A 22,644-nucleotide genomic window follows, 5' to 3' on the forward strand; every position below is an offset into this window, starting at 1 on the left:
AAGGCCGTCAGTGGGTTTTCATGATTTTCCAACACTTATTGTCTAATATCATCAATGTCTTAATTGTATGTTATGGGCTTTGAAATAGTACAGTGTAAAAGTGTAATAAAGGACCTATAAGGGCAAAAGAGAAGATTGAGAGGTTGTATTTACCATGAAGGGTTGTTCTGGGATGGCAGGAGAAGTAATGCACTGTCCTTGGCTTTAACTCCATGCACCATCCATAAGACAGGAGTCAAAGTTCTTTTCATTCATTCATTTTTCGTTAAGTCTCCTGTCTTCTTCATCAGTTTTTCTTTATGTAGCTACGCTATCCTGTTGTCACTATAATCTGTACTGTATGTATGTATAATTTGTGCAGATATAATTCTTCCTCTATGTGTCTGTACTTCTTTTGTAAATATCATTTCCATCCCTTTCCAGAAATAATTTCTTACTTCAAGTTAGCGAGAGTGTGGACTACTTCCCCTGTCATCCCATTCATGGTAAGTACAACCTCTCATTTTCAGGATGACAGGCAATCTACTGTCCTTGGGATGTGCCCAAGCCTTTCAAGTTTGGGTGGGTCAATTTTGTAGTCACTTTACCACTACTGCCTGCAGCACTCCGCGGCTAAATGCTCCTTGTGCCGATTTTAATTAATTAATTTAGAGTACTTATAACCCGCTCTTCAGCCACAAAGACTCTCAGAGCAAATGTGCTTGGCTCTTTCTATCCCTTATTGGCAACGGTCATCTGGAAGGGCTGCTTGATTTTTTAAATTGTTTGTTGAAATCCTCCGTTGCTGCTGGCAGCAGTGCTTTCTTGAATTTCGTATTTTTGTTAGGTTTAGCTTCTTTGCCCTCCATTTTAATGGCTAACTGGAAAAAAAACCTTGGAGAAGAGATTGCCTCTGGTTGAATTGCAGGGTAACCAGTTAAAAAACTGATGGAGAAGACAGTTAGGCGTCTTAATGGAATAAATAAATGAAAAGAATTTTGACTCCTGCCTCACAGATGGTGCGTGGAGTTAAACTCAAGGACAGTGGACTACTCTGTCTGCCATCCTGAGAATGATAATTAATATTTTCATGTGTTTCTTTGTAGAATACCCAGATACCCCAATTATTCCCAATTACTTTATTTCAAAGTACACATGTACAGTGCACCCTTTATTTACGCGGGGGATCCGTTCCAGACTCCCCCGTGTAAAACAAATAACGCATATGCTCGAGCCCCATTTAAATGAATGGGGCTTATCCACATGGTGGTGCAGGCGTGCCATGGGCGTGCACCCCATTCGTCTCTATGGGACGCGCCGCCCCTTCTTCCCTGTGCGGCTTTCAGCATATGCTGAAAGCCGCATATCACAGGGGCGCACTGTACTACTAAACTGTACTACACAAAGCCTAATGTGAGGTACAATGAAATGAAGAAGCCATGCTTTCATATAATCACAAAGTTAATTGAGAATGCCAAGTGATATACTCTGCTCTAATACACTTTTTAAATTACTACCAATATATCAAGACACTTTTTACTTTGGGTGAAAATCTTGTTGAGTAATTGCAACACTGCCAACTGGAGAATGGCTGTTCAGGATAATCCTAGAGGCTCGGAAGAGAAAGTCATCCAGTAATGGTTTGATCAAAGATGAACCTATGAGAAAAGTAAAATAGTGTTTAGTATTAAGCATTATAGATTTTACATAAGTGATTTATAAATTTAGATAGTGAAGTGTCTAATAAGATCATCACTCCAGCCCAGAGCATATGCTTCTTGCATAAATTCTCAGATTCACACTGCTAGTATCTTCACTTAAAATGGTATCAGAAAATATATCAGAGAAATATCCCTTCAGAGAACTACTGGCAGATTGAACAGATAATGCCAGCTAGATAGATCTTCCATCGTATTTAAGGAGAAGCAGCAGTAGACTTTCATTTAAGACTATCACATTAAGAATGTTCATGCAAGTCAGGGATGGGAATCATGTGGCTCTCCAGATGTAGTACTGCAAATCCCAACACTCTAGTTAGCATAACCAATGGTGAGAAATGCAGTCCAACATCTGGAGGGCCACTCCATTTCCACCCTTGATGTAAGTGCAACAGTAGGTATTTCTACAGGTCTTATTTTCATTATACAGTGAGCCCTTGGTAACTGCTGGGGTTTGGTTCCAGGACCCCTCCCCCCATGGATAACAAAATCTGTGCATGCTCAAGTCCTATTAAATATAATGGCATATTAAAATGGAATCCACTGTATAAGATGGCAAAATCAAAGTTTGCTTTTGGGAATTTGCATATTTTAAAAATGTTTGCAAGCTCTGGATGCTTGAATCCATGGATAAAAAAATCCATGGATATGGAGAGCTGACTGTACCTTCTTCTGGATATCCTCTTTAACCCACACAAGCAAAAATTATTCCACAATGGTCAATATTATTTGTAGCAGCTGTTCAAAAAATTATGATCTACAAAAACTTATCATCAAAAACATTGCCCATCCAAACGTAAAGTCTTAAACACTGTATCTTTACAAGAAAAACACCAGTGACCTTATATTGTATGAAGCCTTAAGTTTTGGATGAAATGCTGCTTCTCCACAATTTCCATGGATGCTTGTTAGAAAATTCCATATAGGCAATTTCTCTGAGACTTGTTTCAATGTAATATTTTTGGTGACCATGAAATCTGCCAGATGTATCTGAACTACAAGCACTTTCCATCAATATACATGAAAGATGCCTCCCTTTGGATCATAGTTTGCACCTGACTTTTAAATCAAAGAGCAGCCTTTCACTGATCATAGTATATTATTTCCTTTCCTAAAAGGTGGTTTATTTTTATGTGTGTCACAAAAGATTCCAGGTCCTCAGTGATCTTCCCATACCAGTTTCGATGTTAAAAATTCCATTTTAATGGCTTCTTCCTTGTAGACTGAGAATGGAACATTGGTTCTTCATTGTGATCTCTGTGCCTCACACATTAGAGTTCTGCACCTGTGCAGACTTCATTCGGAAGTTCAAAACTTATCAGATTGGTGGGTAGCCCTGCCCACTTCCATGTACCGAGCATGCCCAATTCTGCCAGTATGGCTCCACCCTCAGTTTTCTTTTGTCCATTGCAAGAGAAGGTTCATTTCCATTGTTCTCGGCTTGAAGGCTCTCGTGTATGGTAGATTTACTATATTTTTGGATTCCCCCCCCCCCCTTTCTAGCCCTTCCCCACGGAAAAAAAGGGAGAAAGAAAGAGATTTTGCTGTGAATAGTCATTCTAGTCTGTGGCGAGGAAGACATACAGACCCACCAAAGCAGTGACTGTCCAGTATCTTATTTAAGATATGTTGCACTTTTCTTCCTGATACTATTTTCCTTACTTGGAAGTATTTCTATGGAAAAAATAGAGGAGTCAAAGAGCTTATAACATAGATACAGAGTTTGTAGATTGGGTGACCTCTGCCTTGCCTAGGAAGCAGGATGAGTTAACCAATTCCTAGATGTCTCCTTTTCTGCAGAGAAGAATGTTGTGTCCAATGGTAAGTAACCAATTCTCCTTAATGGTGAAAATCAGACCTCAAATTGCTTTACTACAGCTAGATCCAAAAGGGCCTGAACTGGCATGCCAGGAGGAGGACTGATCTAAAGCATGAGTGGAGGAGGAAACAGTTGTAAATAATAATTTAAGAAGTCATGCGTGGAAAACAATTGTTACCTAGCATTTCCTTTTCTGTCCCACAAAGTGAAAGGAGAGTCTTTATCAGCCGCAAATGCCCTGCCAATAACACATTGTCAGCTTCACTGGTTTCACACTCAGCTGCACGGGTAGGTTCAAAATTATCCAACCACGTGATTTCATCTTCTAACATGGCGGCTGGGCTAATCTTTAACTGTTCCATTTCAGAAGCTAAGTGATCAAAATTGGAGGGGAAGAGAAGAGAATTAATTCTACGGAACATTGAACACAGGACACCATTTTCACTGTTTAACATTGCAATGTCTGTTAGAAATCAACATTCATAGTTAGGCACATCAAACATTTTATACAAATATTTACGAAGAAGTACAAGGATGGAGACATTTTGTAGTTAAAAAGGACACTTTTTAATGATTTTCTTACAGTATTTGAAGCTATGTTTTTATTTTTTACTGTGGTTTTAATGGTGCTGTAATTTTAACCTTGTAATTTTAACCTTGCTGTGATCCCGCTTCGATCCATTGGGAGAGGCGGGAAGATAGAAATAATAATAATAATAATAATAATAATAATAATAATAATAATAATATGATTCATGCTACTTACATGTGAGATCATCCAGTAGCTGGCATCTAAGGTCAAAGTATTCTGTACACTGGGACAAAAGTCTAAAAACAAGTTTAGGTTAATTACCAGAAAAGTTATCATAAGGAGTAAAAACAGTGTGCAGAAATCTTTACATTAAAACATAATATCCATACACCTAAAAACTAGCCAACATATCAACACACACATTTTACACTATAAACTAATATTCTTTATATTTTAATTTTAAACTTACAACAATATCGTCTGTCAACAATCATTCCTAGATAACATAGTAAATTAACATCTTTGAAACATTATTTGTGAAAGCAGATTTGCAATAATATTTAATGCTGTTTTCTAACCACATATTGTACACACTGAAGATGATGATGATGATGATGATAATAATAATAATAATAATAATAATAATAATAATAATGTTTTATTTATATACCGCCCAATCACTGGGAATCCAAGCGGTTTACAACAGAGGGGATAATAGACGGTTCCCTGCCCTCAGGCTTACAATCTAAAAGATAAAAGATAACAGAAAGTAGGCCAAAGTTTAGTGATTGGTAAGCTATACATTCCAGGTTTATCTTGGGACAAGAGGGGAATGGTGTTAGTGTACCACCCTCCTGCCCAGTATCCTTGCCTAATGAGACAGAGTGATCTTATGTGGTGAAGGCTTCTTCTATGACAGTGATGATGAACCATTTAGAGGCTGAGTGCCGAAACTACAACCCAAAACCCACTTATTTATTGCAAAGTGCTGTCCCTCTGGCTTTCTAGTAACAAACTCTGTGCTGGGGCGACAGCACTTGTACCCACAGAGAGGGTTCTGGATGCCATCTCTGGCACGCGTGCCATAGGTTCACCATCACTGTTCTATGATGTTTATTCTAAAGGACTCCTAACATCCATTTTGGGACAAACATGTGTGAGCTGGACAGATTGCTGAGAATAAATGCACTGTCTTACAGCCTGGTTCTGTCTTTTAACCTTTAAACCCTTAATTAACCTTGCACCAGTTTACCAGGAAGATATCCTTTTCCGATATGTACCTACCCTTACCTTAACATGGTCTTCAAAAGTTCTACTCAATGGCCAAATCAACAGATGACTATTTCAGCGCTGGCATCCTAGTTATGGAACTGTCTTCCCCCATGGGTTTATCTGGCACTGGCTTTTCTGGCCCTCTCAGTTGCAAAAATTGGTCTTTGCCTATCTGAAAGCACCCACAGGGATCCACATTCTCTACAATTCACACCTAGTATTGATTTTTATTTATTTCATAATGTTTACCACCCTTTGTCTTAAATAAACGTTTAAGACAAACGTTTATTTTTAATTATTACATTCTCTACTGAACAAACATGTCTCCAACTTGCCTCTGGTTGATTCCTCTCATGATGCTGGTAGGTGACCAAAGGGGCAGCTGAGCAGTAAGGATAACACTCAAGAGAAATTGATTTGGTTTCTGTACATCAGGATAAGCAGAGGTATCTGTCTGACTGAGGGTATATAACTGGTCACAGGCAACACGACGAATCTGAAACAGAATATTAGATTACAAAAACTTCCTAACAGCACTATCTTAGAAATCTATAAATACAATAGTACAGTGGTACCCCGGGATACGAAATGACCGCGTTACGAAATTTCCGGGATACGAAAAAATTAGATAGGAAAAAACTGTTCCGGGTTACGTTTTTTTTTCCGGCTTACGAAAAATTTTTTGGTGCTTTTCGGCGCTTTTTCGCACGAAATCGCGGCTTTCCAGCGCTAGCGGCTATGGCTTTTTCGGGTTGCAAAATCTTTCGGGTTACGAACGGCGCCGCGGAACGAATTAAATTCGTAACCCGGGGTACCACTGTACTATAGTGTTCAAACAGAACTCTGTAAAAATATTCAACTCAAAATATTATGCTGTTGAAACTAGTTGATACAGAAACAACATTTATCCAATAATATGACCAAACTGGCCCATTCTCCCTGCAGATTATCTATTTACACACATCCTTCAGAAGACCACCATATCTGTAAGAAGTTAATCAGTACTCAGAGTAATCAAATTCTAGCTGTAGATGCTTACAAGTATGTAGGAAGTGCTCAAGAGTGCTGAAGAAAGGTCCCCTCATGGCTAACTTTCCATTTTAAGGGTTTGTTGTTGTTGAGTGCCTTCAAATTGTTTCTGATGGCAAACCTATCATGGGGTTTTCTTGGAAAGATTTATTCAGAGGGACTTCATCTTTGCCTTCCTCTGATCCTGACAGAGTGGCTCAAGGTCACACAGTGAGTTTCCAGGGGATTCAATCCCCAGTCTCCGGAATCATAGTCCAATGCTCAACTCACTACATCATGGTGACTCTCTTAAAAAGAGTACACGTGTCGAAGTGAGACAAACATGCTTTCAGTTAATTTAATACTCAAAAGTCCATCCCTCAAAGTCATTAAGTAGTTTTAACCTCAAAATTTATTTGTTAAATTGATAGTACAAGTAGGCAAAGTCAATGATGTGTGAAGCAAATCTTATTAGTAGTTTTCTATATGGACATTTGTCTATGTTAATGATGGAACATACAATACTCAGCTAGGAACTCCAAATAAGAAAATTCTTTTGAATACAAATGCAAACCACCCACCTCAGCACTTGGTGAGCCAAGCAATATGTCTATGATGAAGTCAGCAACACAAGGGAGGTTGTAGAAAGAACCTAGAATAAAAATAATCTTAAATTATCTATTTGTTTTGTTAGAAGGTATCAGAGAATATAACACTGCAACTATTATTGATTTTATTTTACTTATTTAATTTATATCCCACTTTTCTCTCATTACACAAGGCAACAATATCCATGCAGAAATACTGACACCATTCTATAGCACATATAATAAAATATGTGCACATAATAGAGGTAAAGAAATAAGAAAAAACAAGAGGAGAATTGGATGGTGAGAAAAATGTTTTTGTAGAATTTAACTAGATTTAGCTAATGGCCAGGATCCTATTGTGGCCCAGTGATCACACAAGTCCCAGCAACACAAATGGCTCTACATTTGTTCACACAAGGAGCACCATGAATTGGCACATAATTCATGGCAGTTGCAAAAAGGCTGGGTGAAACAATGCCTGATGTGCTAGCTGGATTCTCACAAGCCACAAAATGCCAATGCTGCCCTCTGCACAAGCTGGATGCCGTGTCTTTCCTCCCTGCCTGATCCTGGGCCGGCATAGAATAAGATCTGTATATGATGCAGTAGTGCCAAGAAAGGACAGAATACAGAGACATTAATTAGCTTCTCTCAAACTTACCAAGTTGCTGGCTACGGAGTTGCAGACAAGTAACTAAGAGAGACAAGGCCTCTCCAGCAATGAGTGCATCTTTGGTGGATACAGAATGCTGCCTCACACAGATCCCAGCATGCAGAGCTGTTGGTTCTCCTTCACTTCCTGAACTGCAATTACTCCCTGAAACAGATCAACAAATGGCAATTACAACAATTTTTGGTTTTTCCAAGGCATAACATTTGCTATTTATTTATTTAATTTAATAATAATAATAATAATTTGTTTTATTTATATACCGCTATTCCAAAGATCATAGTGGTGAACAGCAAGTAAGCTAATTTGCCCCCGACAGTCTGGGTACTCATTTTAGCGACCTCGGAAGGATGCCAGCCTGAGTCGAGCTTGGGCCCTTTTGCTGGTCTTGAACTCGCAACCTTGTGGTTTTGAATGAATGGCTGCAGTACAGGCATTTCACCACTGCGCCACCAGGGCTCCTATTTATATCACCCTTCACCCAATATGGGACCCAAGGTGGTACACAACAGGAATTAAAATATAATTAAAACAAGAGAGGATATGAAAGGTTAAAAAACCCTCAGTTAAACAAATGATCATATTAAAAACATTAAGAGCATTAAAATGACAAAAAAGCAGAACACATCCCAATTAAAAGACATTTTACATTAGACAGTAAATACTAATTTCCCCGGGGATCTTGGATGGGTCATTTGAGAGCTAACAGTTTTTTCAGTCTGTCTGAACCCAAACTTGGCTTTCACAAGTTAGGACTGAATAGCTAGAAACACAATAAAACATTTTGAACAGCACAGTATTTAAGTCAGTACAGCAAACCCAGATGTTTCTATTCAGTTAAGCTAGTGGTGTACCTGAGCTGCTAAGCCGATTACGGATTCCAACAGGAAAGAGCGTGTTACTTTCTTTTATAGGCTGACTGCTCCCCACCAAGTCAAGACGGCCTGCAGCAGCAGCCCATGACAACCTCATGAAGCAAGCAACTGTAGATGTGAAATCATTTGCTTCCATTGTCTAAAAAAAAAAAGAGAGAGAGAGAGAGAGAGAGAGAGAGAGAGAAACAAGTTTTTTTTCCTAGTTCAAAATATCTACATAAAGGCAAGGATGCAAGGATCCGAGATGCACCCAAGTCCAAGGAATATCACTGGAAAATAGCTACTGATAAGGAGACTACAAGTGAGCATGCTGGGGGTACATGACAGTAAGAGTTGTATGACAATGGTGGGGAGAGGTAATAAAATTCTGCATACAGAATGCAACCTGACTCCATGCCAGGGCTTCTGCTACCACACTTGCACTACATACCCGTATTGCAACCCGTGCAGCAGGAATGATTTCCTCTACTCTAATGGAGGACCTGTCTGAGACAGATAGCTGGCGATAGGAGGACTTCTCTGGAGTTCCACAAATTGACATCTGTCTGCTGGTTTGTCGACTCACATTACGGAATGGACGTGAAGACAATGTTTCCACTCCATATTTAGCAAGATCCTCATCAAATAAGCTAGGCATTGTTTGGCCAACCAGCAAAAACCTAAACATAAAAAAAGTTTGCTACTATAAAGAGTGAAAGTCAATGCAAACTCTAAGAAGGATTAAAGATCAATTAGTGTCACATGCCTCTACTTTTGAGAAAACTAATCACATACCTTGCCAGCTGCAGACAGATTGAATACACCCCCTGCCTTGTTTCATAGTCGACCTCTGATGGGATGGAGTCTCTCTGCATGACATTTACTACCAAACTGCAAAATAACATTTATCAGTGAGATTTTTAAAATAGCAACAAAGCAAATCTGCCAAGAAAACTCTCTGAAAGGCTTGCCTTAGGGCCACCAAAATGCAAAAATGATTTGAAGGCGCACAGCAACAACTGAGTTATCAGAAATATGTTGGACAATACCCTGTTTTACCTTGTAGAAGCAAGAAAACTCAGCATCTCAGTATTTAAACTGAACACTGACATTTCAGACTGCATGGAAAACTGTAGGTACTGTACTTAAAAGCTGCAGCTTGTGATTCCAGATTCTCATGTTGCTACTCTGGACACAGTTAATCTAATATCAATGCCTCCAAACTGTCTATTCTCACTGAAACATAAGTACAGATTCAGGGGGCAACAACAAAATAGGTTACTGTATTTTCCGGTGTATAAGACGACTGGGTGTATAAGACGACCCCCAACTTTTCAATTTAAAAGTTAGAGTTTGGCATATATTTGGCATATAAGACTACCCCTCTTCCAACGCATGCTAAGGCTAAGAGATGCCTCAGAGAGGGGTGTCTTTTTCCCCTCAGCACACTCGGGCTGCATCCACACTGGAGAAATAACCTGGTTTGGCACCACTTTAACTCTTTTCTGGCTCAAGGCTATGGAATTCTGGGAGTTGGAGTTTGTTGTGGGCCTAGAGTGGACCCCACAACAAACTCCAACTCCCAGAATTCCATAGCCTTGAGCCAGGGCAGTTAGAGTGGTACCAAACTGGGTTATTTCTCCAGTGTGGATGCAGCCTCCCTTTCTAGTGCAAAATCCTCATTTCGCGCCACTGAGGTGGGTACTTGCAGCACCACAAAACCCACTCTGGGGTTTAAAAATAAAAGATCCACCCTTTCCCCCTCCTTTCCCCTCTTTTCCTATCTCTTGGCTTTCCTTCTATATGAGTGAGTGAGAGACAGGCCAGAGAAGGATACTTAAAAGAAAGAAAGAAAGAAAGAAAGAAAGCCAGGCCTCTTTTTTTTAACCCCCCTTTCTGGACCTGGCAGAGAAAAAAAGAAGGCTCCCCTCCGGCCCCAGCCTCTCGGGCTCTGCTTTCCCCATTGCCTTGCATTGCTTTGCCTTTGCTTTGCTTGCAAAATGGTGCAGCTGCGAGCTTTGCATTCCTCTGCTGCTGCTGTGAACCCGAGGAGCATAGGAGCATGAAATGGAGGATGGGATCCAGGGGGAGACAGAGGAGGAGGAAGAAAACTGTGGCTGCATCCGCACTGGAGAAATAAAGAGGTTTGGCAGCACATTAACTCTAGGTCTGGCTCTTTGCTATGGAATTCTGGGAGTTGGAATTTGTTGTGGGGCCCAGAGCAGAGCTCCGCAGCCATTTTTCAGCCCCCTCCACCATATGTGGTGACCAGTCTAGCTCGGAAGTTTCTGCACCTGGCGTATAAGACCCCCTCAACATTTGAGAAGATTTTCCAGGGTTAGAAAGTCGTCTTATACGCCAGAAAATATGGTATGTATTTTTTGAGATAGGAGCCAATTCAATAGTAAACTAGAGATTAAGAATTTGCAAGCAGAAAACAACAACTGAAACAGAACTGACAAAAATTTCTTTCTAATCTTCCTGTGGGCACCTGTGAATTTATGAGGAATACAAGAATCAATCCCACTGTCCCGCTGATGATTTGGACAGTTGTTTCACATGACAGTAGGGAGGAAGTCAACAGTAAAGAACTCAGGAGTACATGGCAACTGCTTCTGGACTATGACAAAGTAAGATCACCCATATGATTGTGGATTGCTCTTTTGAACCACCAATAGAATGGAATTATTATTTAAAGAAAGTTATCTGGTAAACTATTTTCTGAGAACAGCTAAATTACAAATTCTGGGAGGACAGGACCAATCACAGAGAACAGTGCTGAAAGCTCAGGAAGCCAGAATTCACAGAGTGCACTGCAGTTGTGGTACTGTGGTAGTTGGAAGTCATATGAAGAAAGATTTGGGAAAGACATAAACAGGTAAATGTTTATTTAAAATTTAACTAAGCAGGAAGCAGTAGCTGACAAAGTAAGAACTGGGAAAAAAAACATAGTTCAGAAAGATAAAAATAATTAATGTCCCCACAATATCTACCGCACCTGCTCAAATACTACTACTGACAGTGTAATTTCCAGTACTGGGAAAGCTCAAAGGTAAACTGTCACACTTTTATAAGATTCTAGATAATGGTTAAGCTGATATCTTTAAAACTAACCTCAAGCCACCAGCTCTGAGGAAATTTTCACAAAAAGATTTGGCACAGTTTCTTGCCATTTCATCATCTGCTGTAGGCATTAGCTTGGAACTCAGGACCTGAAAAATATAGACTTCAGAAGAGGGACTGATTTTCAATGAAGCCATGAGCTACGTGTGCCTCATCTAAGGGTAGTAAATGATTTTCTATTCAAATGAGCAACAGTTTGTACTGTTCTATAACACTGCCATTCAAGATTAATCCATTATGCTATGGCATTTTGTTTCCTTATCAATTGAATTCAGTTAAGTCCTTTCATCAGACAGCCAATATAGTTAACATTGTTCACTCATTAAAAAACATTAACTCAAGATGAAGATCCTCTGACAATGAAGTCTACAAAAGTGTTCAATAAAGCCTATTTCAAAGTCAGTCCCAATGAAGAGCTGTTTGAGGAAACGTTAACACTGATGTAGCATTAAAAATGGAAGGGGATTATAGAACAGTAAAAGACTGTTATGTGGAATCTGAGCAACTGATAGACCAATATTTGGATGGCTGTCAGAGCATCATTACCACAGGACCCATGCAAAATGAAGCTGCTAAATTTACAAACATTGTAGAGAACCAAAAGCTCTGCTAATACAATAACATTCCACTTTAAGATAATCAGTTTACTTGCACACTCTTAACACTAAAGCTACAACACTTTTAGAACCCACTTTTAGTATCAAATTAAATGAGGTTATACAGTACTCAAAAATTGTTCTGCTAGTACCACAAGCACTGAGTTACAGTATTGCTTTTATTAGGAAGATGCCTTAATTTACCACTGATCATAGATAGTTCCCCTCCCTGAAATTTATTTTACCTCAAGATTATAAAGTACTCTAAATGTAGACATTCCTGGAGCAAAAGACCTGAAAAGACTTTCGAGTATTGATGTAGCACTCAGCTGATGTTGATGCTTTGTAGACAATGATGGAGATTTTGAAGACTGAGAGTTTGATTCAGACAATAATGTTTTCTGAAAAAAGAGTAAATATGCAGAAATATGTGCAATTCTGATACAGCTTCATATAATAATTTCCACCAGCTCTTATAGTACTGACATTTTAAAATCAACAAAATGCTCAAGTATAGCATTTTTCATTACACTCTTTCAGAAATGAGTTCAACAGCTTTTTGAAGAATTTATGACACCATTTGCTCTCTGCTCTCACCAGGGAAAGAACATGTTGTAGACAACTCCTCTCTGTCCTCAGCAAGTATTTTATAATCTGTTTATCATTCATCAAAATTTATCAAAATTAAGTCTGAACCATTTGAATGCCCTTTCTACTACAGATTAATTTTTCTGACATTTGCTAACTTTCAAGAATATATTTGAAGGATCTAGGATCTGTTTGTTACCATTCTGCATAGATTAGCAGTTTTAAGATGAAAGTTAAATGAGCCTGTGGCTTAAACGGAAGTACATTAACAGATTCTGCTGCATCTTCAAGGGCTGTAGAATGCCAGTTAATATATAGCTGTGCTAACACTGCACTATTTTCCTGAACCAGTGAGAGTAAGCACATTAGCTATGCTATGTCAATCTTTACAAGCAAAACATGTGCGTAGAGCAAAGGAAACTTCAAAAATCAAGAAACAGTTTTACCCATACCAAAAATCAATATAACCTTGCTAATGACTGTCCAAGTCTTACTCAATTATGGCCTGTGATTCTGTAGATTTTCTATTGTTTACAGCTCACTTTAATTGGCACTAATTCAAGCCAGCACTGAGAACTGTACCTAATTCTCTCACTGCTTATTTCAACCACAACAAGATCTGAGTAGAACTAGACAATCATGACTTCTAAACTTCACTTAGCAAGAAACAAAAACAACAAAAAAGAAATACCTTTCGTCCCAGAGAATCTAGCTGATCAAGAGCTTCTTGAATAGCTGGATCAGTAGGAATCAGCAGAAGAAGCCTTCGTACTCTCAAAGTAATCCTAAAGAGAACAGAAGATATCCAGTTTTTACTAAAGTGAATTTTGTAAGCACTGGTAAATGCTTTATAAGCATATAGCTATTTCCTATTGCAGCCACAGCATTTCCACACTGTGCCAATGATGCTACATACCTTGGCTCCTCGAGGTTAGCAAGCTGGTAAAGCATGTCAAATACATTACACACGAGAGCCATCACTACTCCAGGGAGGGATTTTTCCTGGGGATTAAGAACATACAATTAGTTCCCCTATCTCTTTGAAGCAGTTTGGTAGGGTTCTCAAATTTTGTTAGTTTTTTTTTAAAGCAAAGCAACAAATTTAAACCCTGACTTGGGGATGTCAACTACTTGCTGACATGAGGTGGTATTTTTAAACTCTTAACTCCTGAGTAAGAAACTCTGCCAAAGAAATCACAGCTTCTTCCAGCCATGCTGTATTTTCACATATCTCAAAGGAAAGGAAAGAGTCAACAATATGTCTCAAAAACGGTATCACTGACTGACTAAAGAATAATTAAAAATCAATGAACTTGGAATAAAGATATTTGTTCTTAACAGTTTTAGGAGAAGAAAATACAGTGGTACCCCGGGATACGAAATGACCGCGTTACGAAATTTCCGGGATACGAAAAAATTAGATAGGAAAAAACTGTTCCGGGTTACGTTTTTTTTTCGGCTTACGAAATTTTTTTTGGTGCTTTTCGGCGCTTTTTCGCACGAAATCGCGGCTTTCCAGCGCTAGCGGCTATGGCTTTTTCGGGTTGCGAAATCTTTCGGGTTACGAACAGCGCCGCGGAACGAATTAAATTCGTAACCCGGGGTACCACTGTACTCTTTACTTTTTTTTCTTTTTAAGTCTGAATTATTTCAAAAATTCAGATGATTTCATTTTTTCAATCATCACCTGGGTTCTAGTTTAGAACAAAGAGTTAGCAAGAATATGAAAAGGATAGCTTTTGTTATTAGCACTTTCAAAGATATCAGTTAAACAGTAGGGTGGTGATGGGTGGGATTCATTGGAGTGCATTTCAGTTTCTGTCCAGCACACCATATTTCATTATTTCTTTCTTTAATTTATACCCTGCCTTTCTTCCAGCACAGGACCCAACACAGCTTACAATAACTTAAAAGAAAATTCATCTTTAAAAAATTATGAAAGTTAAAAAAACACACAATGAAACAAGCAGTTTCTATTAAAAAGCATGTGGTAAAAACAAGCATGTTTAAAACATATAAAGGATTTTTAAAAATGGCAAACCATATTCAAACATCCCACTGCTACTTCATCTAACTAATTTTTAAGGTTCGCAAGGAGTTTGTGGCTTATGAACAAACAGATTTATGATACGTATTAGAAACCGTGGTGTATGCAAAATATGTGTTTTAAAAAATATTTCTGTAATATATTATTCATATGGATAAACAGATCAGTGAGAAGAAACTTGCAAAGCAAAACATATACTGTAGTTATGTCTCAAAGATCCCAGTCTGAAGAAATCCATTTTGTGAAGGTTTTAAATAGTTGCTGGTGACTTATGCGGGGCAGAAACTGGCACATTGGGGAACTTACTGTGAATGTCAATTCTAGCCAAGGAAAAGAAGCCACCCAAGAATGAGTTATTTCCCTTTGTGGGTTAATTCTAGACAAGGAATGGAATCATGTTATTTCTGAAGAGTATTTCTTATTGGATTCTTAGCTCCTTCTCAATTCATTTCCAAACCACAAAAAAGGAACAGAAAGGAGATTCTGTAAAAACAAAAAAAATTGTCTTGCCACCCATGGGGGGGGGGAATGGATTCTTCTCCTTGGCTAGAATGGACATTCTAGCCATAAGTTTTCCAATGTGCTATTCTCTGCCAGAAGAGAAGGAGCCATCCAAGAAAAGGAATAACCCTAGAATAAATATATCCTTGAGAGAGTAAATAGTACGGAATTAAATTAGTCCAACAAGTCTTGCTAGAGCACCTTTCTGCCAAAACCCCCCCAGAAGAGGCACATTCGTCTAGCCCATAATGCTTTGTAAAAGTGGAAACGGGTTGCTACTCCACAAATTTCTTCCAGAGGAGTATTAGTTAGGAAAACTACTAAAATGGTTGCTAACCTGGTAGAGTTTGCTGTCACATTGTGTGGCTTAGGTAGACCAAAGAATTCATAGGCTAGGAATAGACATGCCTTGATCCATCAAATTAGTGTAGATGAAGAGACTTTCTTGCCTAAAGTGGTGGGCAAAAAGAAGACAAAGAGTGCTTCCATTCTCTTAAATGTCTAGTGCTCCTGATATACAGTTGTGCCATTGCCTCTCTAATAGGTAGAGTTCATGAGGGCAGAAAGACATTAGGACAATGGGCTGTGAGTAGTGAAAAAAAGAATGTGTTTAAGTAAGAAACCTGGATCAAGCAAGGGAAAGAGTATCAAATTTACAGTAAGAGGAATCCATAGAAAGGACTGCCAGTTCTAAGATCCTCTTGGCTGAGGTAACTGCCATCAGAAAAAGTACCTTGATGGACAGAATTCAAAGAGGAACAGTCTTTAGACATTCAAAAGAGTTTTTTAACACCTTGTGGTGATCACAGACTGACTAGAGAAGTCCCCTGTGAAAACTTCTTATCATGAGGATGGGAAGAAATACGTTGCTTCTGGCTAGTTTACAAAATGAAGGCCAAAGTTGTAGCTTGGCATTGTAATGAGAACATTTTCTGTGTATATTTGAGCTCCTAACTGGACCAACCAGTTGGAGAAAGATTTTTTTTGTGTGTTTGTTGACCACAAAGCTAGAGAGCTAAAGAACTGACAGGGGGGTCTCTAGGGCTTGCCGGGCCCCTCAGAATGTGTGAAAATTCAAAAGGGAAAGATATGGATGCCCTACAGTCTCAGCCAGGGGGCAAACATTACCTTGGCTGAGGCCAACCCAGAAGGCAGTGTTTTGAAGTGATAGTGGGCATGGAGGTAACAAAAACAAAGGTACATGTGAGATGAAGAATGGATAAGAATATGAAAATAAGCTTCTGAAAGATCTACTGAGAAGATGTAATCTCCTGGAAATATGTTCTTGGATTGTTTGAAAGCATTCCATTCAGAAGTGCCTGTACTTTACAAACTTGCTGACAAATCTGAGATCCAGAAACAGGAAAATTCTGTCCCTTTTCTTGCCCATTGTAAAGGGGATAAAGTACACCCATTTGAATATATTGCTTGGCTCTGTGAGTGAGATGCCCAAGTGACGAGATGTGACTTCTGGGATGGCTGCTTAGCTCTGAAACCCAAATGGATTGCTTGCTTAGGCTTTCTACCCCCATGAGCAACTCTCTTTGTTGAGGAGAAATAGAGATCTCAGCTTGTGGAGCAGAAGTGGTTGGGAAATTAAGGGTAGACTACGCTTCAATATCTATGGCTTTTTCCAAATGATTACCTATGCTAGCAGTCATAATCATACAATCAGGGTCTGCCACTTGGGGCAACAAAGTGACCACAGCAGCCTCAACTTCAGAGAGTTTGGAGGCAGAGCTGATTTCAGCTTCAACAAGATTTACTTCCTCCTCAGCCAATTCAAGCTCTCAAACTGCAGCAGAAGATCTAGAGGAGACAGCCGCAATAGGGGCTGTAGGCAAATGCATGTCTTTACATCACCACAGGGTTGGTTAAGAGCACTCACATATCCTGGACAACTCTCACAAACTTCACAGAGGGACTCTTGGGGCCAGAAGTGACTTTAAGTCCCCCCCCCCCAATTTTCTAACACCTACAGGTAAGCAGCGAAAAAAAAAAAAAAAAGGGGGGGGGGGGGGAAGGCAACAAGGAGGGAAGGGATAATTCAGTGAGAAGTGTTGTTTTTTTTTTTGAAAGGCAAACTGGACAGAAGGACAAACAGCAAGGAAAAGAAAGGAAAGAAAGCCAACAGAAAGTGGAAGAGCAACTAGATGACCATTCCTGACCAAGGCAAGACAATGAACTGAGGAGCTCAGGATCCAATGAGAAAAACTCTTCAAAAATAGCACATGATCCCCTTGCCTTGCCTGGCCAGCACTGCAAATTAACCCTTTCTTGGATATCTCCTAGTCTGCTGGCTAAAAAAGAAAAAAAATGATCACGTCTGTATGAGAAAAAGAAGCAAACTTTGGATGACAGCACTATGACAAGGTTTCAGCCCTTCATGCTATACCTGTTCCATTGCATATGATGAACTGAAGACACTACTACTGTTGCTGGAGCTTGTGGAGGAATCTGCAGAGCTTGCTGATGGTGTTCCACTTCCCAATGTCTTTACAGTAAGTGTTTGTTCATCAGAGAAGCCTAGCTGGTGAAGAAGCTTTTGATCTTTATGCACTGTTAACTGAAATATAAATATTTTCTCTTAGCTTCAGCAGATATACAGATTAAAAAATATAGTTGAAAGACCCCACAACATACCAAACTATCATTTGCAAATATCTGTATGTTATCCACAGGAGCACTCAGCAGCTTTGCTATCTTCCATCTGACACTTCCTATTGTTTCATTGCTATGAGCCTGTGAAAAACAAATTAACTAAGTTTAGTTCATTCATGCTCTCAGTTCTGTGAATCGGTACTGCCCCTAAATCAGTGAATTTTATAGCACTAAAGAGCACACAATGGTTTGGCTCATTTTCCAAAGTCTTTTCATTCAGAATATACCAATTGTACTAGTTTGTTTCATGTACAACTCACTTCCTACTGAAAAATTTCCATTTCTAGAAGACACTGAGAATTACTGTACATATACCTACCTCTACTGTGAAGGTATCTTTGGTAGACTCATATGTAACATTAAGTGTTAACAGATGTCCATGAAAGGAAGCACCATGAGGTAGAATAGTACGTGGAACAGAATAAAGATCCTGCAGAGAAAAAGTTTAAAAAATGATTATTTTCACAAACAAGTGAGAAGAACTACTTAAACTGGCCCAAACTATACTACTAAATGTCTGTATCTTAACTATCATCATAAGACATCATTACTTTTACAGCACGTACAATATAAAATGTTTTGCCTTCACAGCCATTCAGGCTCCTTCCCTTGTATCCTCCAAAAAGCTGCTCTGGAAGACTGCAGGATCTAAGAACACATGAGCTCTGCTAAATCAGATCAAAGGTCACATTCTGACACATTCTGCTTGCAAAGTAGCCCATCGTATTTTTTTTTCACTTTAGAGTTATTTATAGTTGAACTACATTTGCCATTTTAGGGCCTATTAACCTAGTTTTGAGAGGTAATTTTGAAGCTGCCACTTTCTGTTTCAACCACCCTAAATAATAAAATTGGGTCTTAGTATCTGCAGGGATTTGGTTCCAGGACCCCCCATGTATATCAAAATCAATAGATACTCCAGTCCCATTATGTATAATGGCATAGCAAAAAGGTATTCCTTAAATAAAATGGCAAAATCAAGGTTTGCTTTTTAAATATATATTGTTTCTAGCTGTGGTTGGATGAATCCGAAGATGCAGAATCCATGGATACAGAGGGCCTATTGTTCAGTGTCACCAGAAAACATGGCCACCTCGTCATTGCTCACTCTTAATCCTAGATCATTTAAGAATAAATTTACCACCCTCAATACTGATCCTTGGCAGACTCTAAATTTTAGAACCCTCCATTGAGAAAGCCAGCCATCTCTTGTTACTCTCCCTGGAAGAGTGTAGAAGACAGAGCTGAGCAGCAAGTAAAAGGAAGAATTAGACAACATCATCGCTCCACTCCCTTCTTTCAGTAGGATGCTCAGCCCTCTCTGCATTCACAGGCTAAGCCTGAGTCCACCACACAGTTAATTATTACAGCAGAGTAATAATTATATGTGAGGTACACACCACTGATGTATGCTGTGGTATCCTTCACAGGATGGAGGCATGGAATGGCTGAGGTCCTTTGCTATGCACTGGTCTCACCCCTCAGTCAATCAGGTTGGCCTCAGCTGGCCTGTGTGTTGGTAGGGTTTAGGGAGTATAGAGAAGTCAGGAAAATAAAATTCTAAACTGTTATAACTGTTGCCTTAAACTTCCAAGTTTAAGGCAACAGTTATAACAGTTTAGAATTTCTTCTGGTCTGCTTCAAGTGGTTGGCATGTGGAAACAACCTATGTGGAGTGGATTTCTCCTTCAGCCTACCTCAGAATGAGCCTTCATTCTGGGTAGGACATAGTGTTCTTACATGTGTATGTGGGTGTGGTGTGATTACATGTTTTCACAAAGGGAAGGCCCTTTAAGCAGCCTTGTAATAATACGGCTTCTGAAACAGCCCAATTCAGAACTAGAATGACACCTACGCTATGTGCTGGTGGGTAGATTTAGGCTGCACATGAACACGTTATGGCATCAGTTATCAGCCATTTTAAGCTGAAGAGGGACTCATGTGCACTTAACACCACAGAGAGCCCTCAAGGATATTTTGCAGCTTTTGAATCTCCCAGATCCAAAATAAGATTCTTTTCCCCACAGGAAAACTGCACTCTTCGGGTTGTGATTTTCCTCTAAAAAGAAGCTATATCCCCCAGGAGAAGACACATGGTGTCCCCCAGCCCACCACCAGAAGCAAAGAAAACTTTTAAATCTTTCTTATTTCGTGCAAAGAAGCTATAGGAGCCCCTGCAAGGTCCTGGAGGTGGAAAAACAATCACAGAACTGATGGATCTTACCAACTCATTTCAAATCATCCTTACTAGAAACAGAAAAATAACTTCTTCTTTTTTTGACACTCTTCATAAAAGTGAATATAAGATGTAGCTAAATAAAACTGGGATCTGTTAACATAGACTTTTACTAGTTCTTGCCTTTGTCCTTCCCATAGGGTTTCTGTTGCAGATAACTTTGTTTATAGCCTGGAGCACTTGCTACTGATACTACCACAATTCATCTATAAAAGAATTGGAACTTAAAGTCTGATTTCCCTGACAGAAAGTTAGCACGCCAGTAACTGGTCCACTCAGTGGCTCAAAATAAAGGGGCACAGTGACAAACATGACTTTTTTTTTTTTACCTCTATAGTGATGACGTAGCGTTCTGCCAACAGTAGCAATCTCTCAATTATTATGAGTTTCGTTGACCTGAAGATTACAGTCAAGATAAATATTATGACATAGGCAACTAACACACACTAACATGATTCAGATACAGTATTATATTTCAATACTTAAGAGGATGAGAGACATGGCATGGGCTTGCATAGTCCTTCTCCATTTCCAGATCTCTTCTCCATATCTTTTCTGATGAACAAATTTGGCAAGTTATGCTCACATTTAGCCTCCAATAACAGTATAAAGCAAATTTGCATACCATGGTTTGACAGCACCAACTGTAATTTTCCTATTTAAACATTGTAGAAAGGTGCACTTAGAGCAGTGGTAGGCAAAGTGCAATCTGTGGGTTGCATGTGTCCCTCAGGACTGGATTTGAGGTCCCAGGGGTTAACTTCTTTTTCAAGCCATGGTTTTGCTCTAAAATGAATACCCTCTAGAGGTGTGGATGACATTAATCCCATGTTTGGCAGTTTCCTGAGCTTCCCTCAAGGGTCAAATACATTTTTTGCAGTTAAAAAAAAAAAAGATTTTGCAGCAAAATGTTCTGTCAAGGTATGTGGAGCATTTCCACCACATTTTGTGTTTTTCCCAGCCAATTATGGCTCAGGAAATGCCTTTTTTGAAACAGGAAGTGACTCCAACACATTTCCTGTTTTTTAAAAAAAGATCTCTTCTGGGCCTAAAATGGGATTTGGTGACAAAAAGTATTTTTGTTTTGCACAACTTCTTGACAATTCCTAGTCATCTAACATTTGGTTTGGATAACTATTTAGATCATGCTTACCTGTAGGGAGACTGTACTGATGTTGCCACAGTAGGCATTGCAGTTGCTGTTAGCATTTTGGTAGCTCTGGTAACAGCATGTGTCAATGTTGGCCCACCAAGTGCTGAACTGGCTGCCTAGAATGAAGAAGATCTCATACTATTTCTAAGATATTAGAGTGAGCAATCTATTCAGCTCTGAGATCCACGAAGGAAATACATACATGCATATATAAAACTGCACCTGCACTTGTTTTATTATTAACACAATAAACATAGAAGTGCAAAACTGCAACAAGAAGATATGATTTTATTTTAAAGCCACTTGTTTTAATTGATAAGTGAGTGATGTTTAGATTGTCCTGTATTTTTAATTAATAAAATTTATTTTAAAAAATTAAAAAAGCCACTTGTATAAATATCCAGAAAAGTGGATTGTGAACAACATAAAGTGCAAATAACTTTTGGAAACTACATGATAATTATACAAGGAACACAGAAAAGGGATTTCTTTTTAATTTTAGAAAATACCACTTACCTCTAATCTTGTGTAACAATCAGCAATAAACTTCTTATGGAGTGACACAGAATCCTGAAAGAAATACAGGGTACCAAGTTATGTTAAAACCTTTAGCAATTCACATATACTGCTGCCCTCCAAACGTTGGGGATGACAAAAATTCTACCTAACATGACTGAAAATTGCATTATGGGCACTAACATCTGGACAACCCCAGGTTGCCTACCCCTAAGATACACAAGAAGCATACACAGTGTTATTATTAATTGAGGTATACCTGCAGTTTTATATAGTTTACAATCTTATAGCTTCACTGCTAGAGGTGTACAAATGAAAGAAATCAGAAGCATTCACAACCTGTCAGAGACAAGTAACCATTTACTTTGGCAACTACAATCACATGAAGAAAGATAGATAATGGAGAAAGAAGAATGGAAAGTTGAGATTCCACTGATCTCCTTAACTCTGTTTTTGATAATTATCTGAATATGGTCCATATTTAACTTCCAGAACCAGATGGCTATCTCCTGTTTATGCAAAGCCCTTTAAAATACTTACCTTTTTCAATCTTGGATTTAGATTAATGTAACTGTAGTTTATTATTAGCTGGATGGCTTCATTAGCTATTTCTTCATCAGGTGATTCCATTGCAATTTTCCAAATGAAATCCATTCCAATCAGTTCCAGTTTTTCTACATGCTACACACACAGAAACAGTATTTGGATCAGACAATACAATTCAAGATACTATTGAAATAGTTCAGATTGTAAATTAGTTCCCCCCCGCCCCCGCTTTCTG

The 22,644-nt window shown here is 38.9% G+C and overlaps 1 protein-coding gene across 3 annotated transcripts in view; it reads right to left on the minus strand.

The window, feature by feature from the left end:
- The window catches only part of USP24 (ubiquitin specific peptidase 24), a 113,163-nt gene that overhangs the window by 34,002 nt on the left and 56,517 nt on the right, over nt 1–22,644 (minus strand). For all 3 annotated transcript variants that reach the window (XR_006103806.1, XM_042466206.1, XM_042466205.1), the window contains exons 21-40: nt 22,404–22,544; nt 21,864–21,917; nt 21,348–21,463; nt 20,524–20,590; nt 18,278–18,388; nt 17,941–18,039; nt 17,693–17,863; nt 13,666–13,751; nt 13,441–13,534; nt 12,407–12,562; nt 11,557–11,654; nt 9,238–9,333; nt 8,894–9,122; nt 8,443–8,602; nt 7,580–7,735; nt 6,910–6,980; nt 5,656–5,816; nt 4,283–4,344; nt 3,695–3,886; nt 1,520–1,637 (exon numbers count right to left, since the gene is read on the minus strand). Coding sequence is in view for 2 of the 3 variants with exons in the window: in XM_042466206.1 (XP_042322140.1) it covers nt 1,520–1,637; nt 3,695–3,886; nt 4,283–4,344; nt 5,656–5,816; nt 6,910–6,980; nt 7,580–7,735; nt 8,443–8,602; nt 8,894–9,122; nt 9,238–9,333; nt 11,557–11,654; nt 12,407–12,562; nt 13,441–13,534; nt 13,666–13,751; nt 17,693–17,863; nt 17,941–18,039; nt 18,278–18,388; nt 20,524–20,590; nt 21,348–21,463; nt 21,864–21,917; nt 22,404–22,544 (2,438 nt within the window). In the remaining variant the exon portion in view is untranslated. The remainder of the gene's footprint in view (nt 1–1,519; nt 1,638–3,694; nt 3,887–4,282; nt 4,345–5,655; nt 5,817–6,909; nt 6,981–7,579; nt 7,736–8,442; nt 8,603–8,893; nt 9,123–9,237; nt 9,334–11,556; nt 11,655–12,406; nt 12,563–13,440; nt 13,535–13,665; nt 13,752–17,692; nt 17,864–17,940; nt 18,040–18,277; nt 18,389–20,523; nt 20,591–21,347; nt 21,464–21,863; nt 21,918–22,403; nt 22,545–22,644) is intronic.

This window comes from Sceloporus undulatus, chromosome 4 (assembly GCF_019175285.1).
Source record: "Sceloporus undulatus isolate JIND9_A2432 ecotype Alabama chromosome 4, SceUnd_v1.1, whole genome shotgun sequence".
Lineage (NCBI taxonomy): Eukaryota > Metazoa > Chordata > Lepidosauria > Squamata > Phrynosomatidae > Sceloporus > Sceloporus undulatus.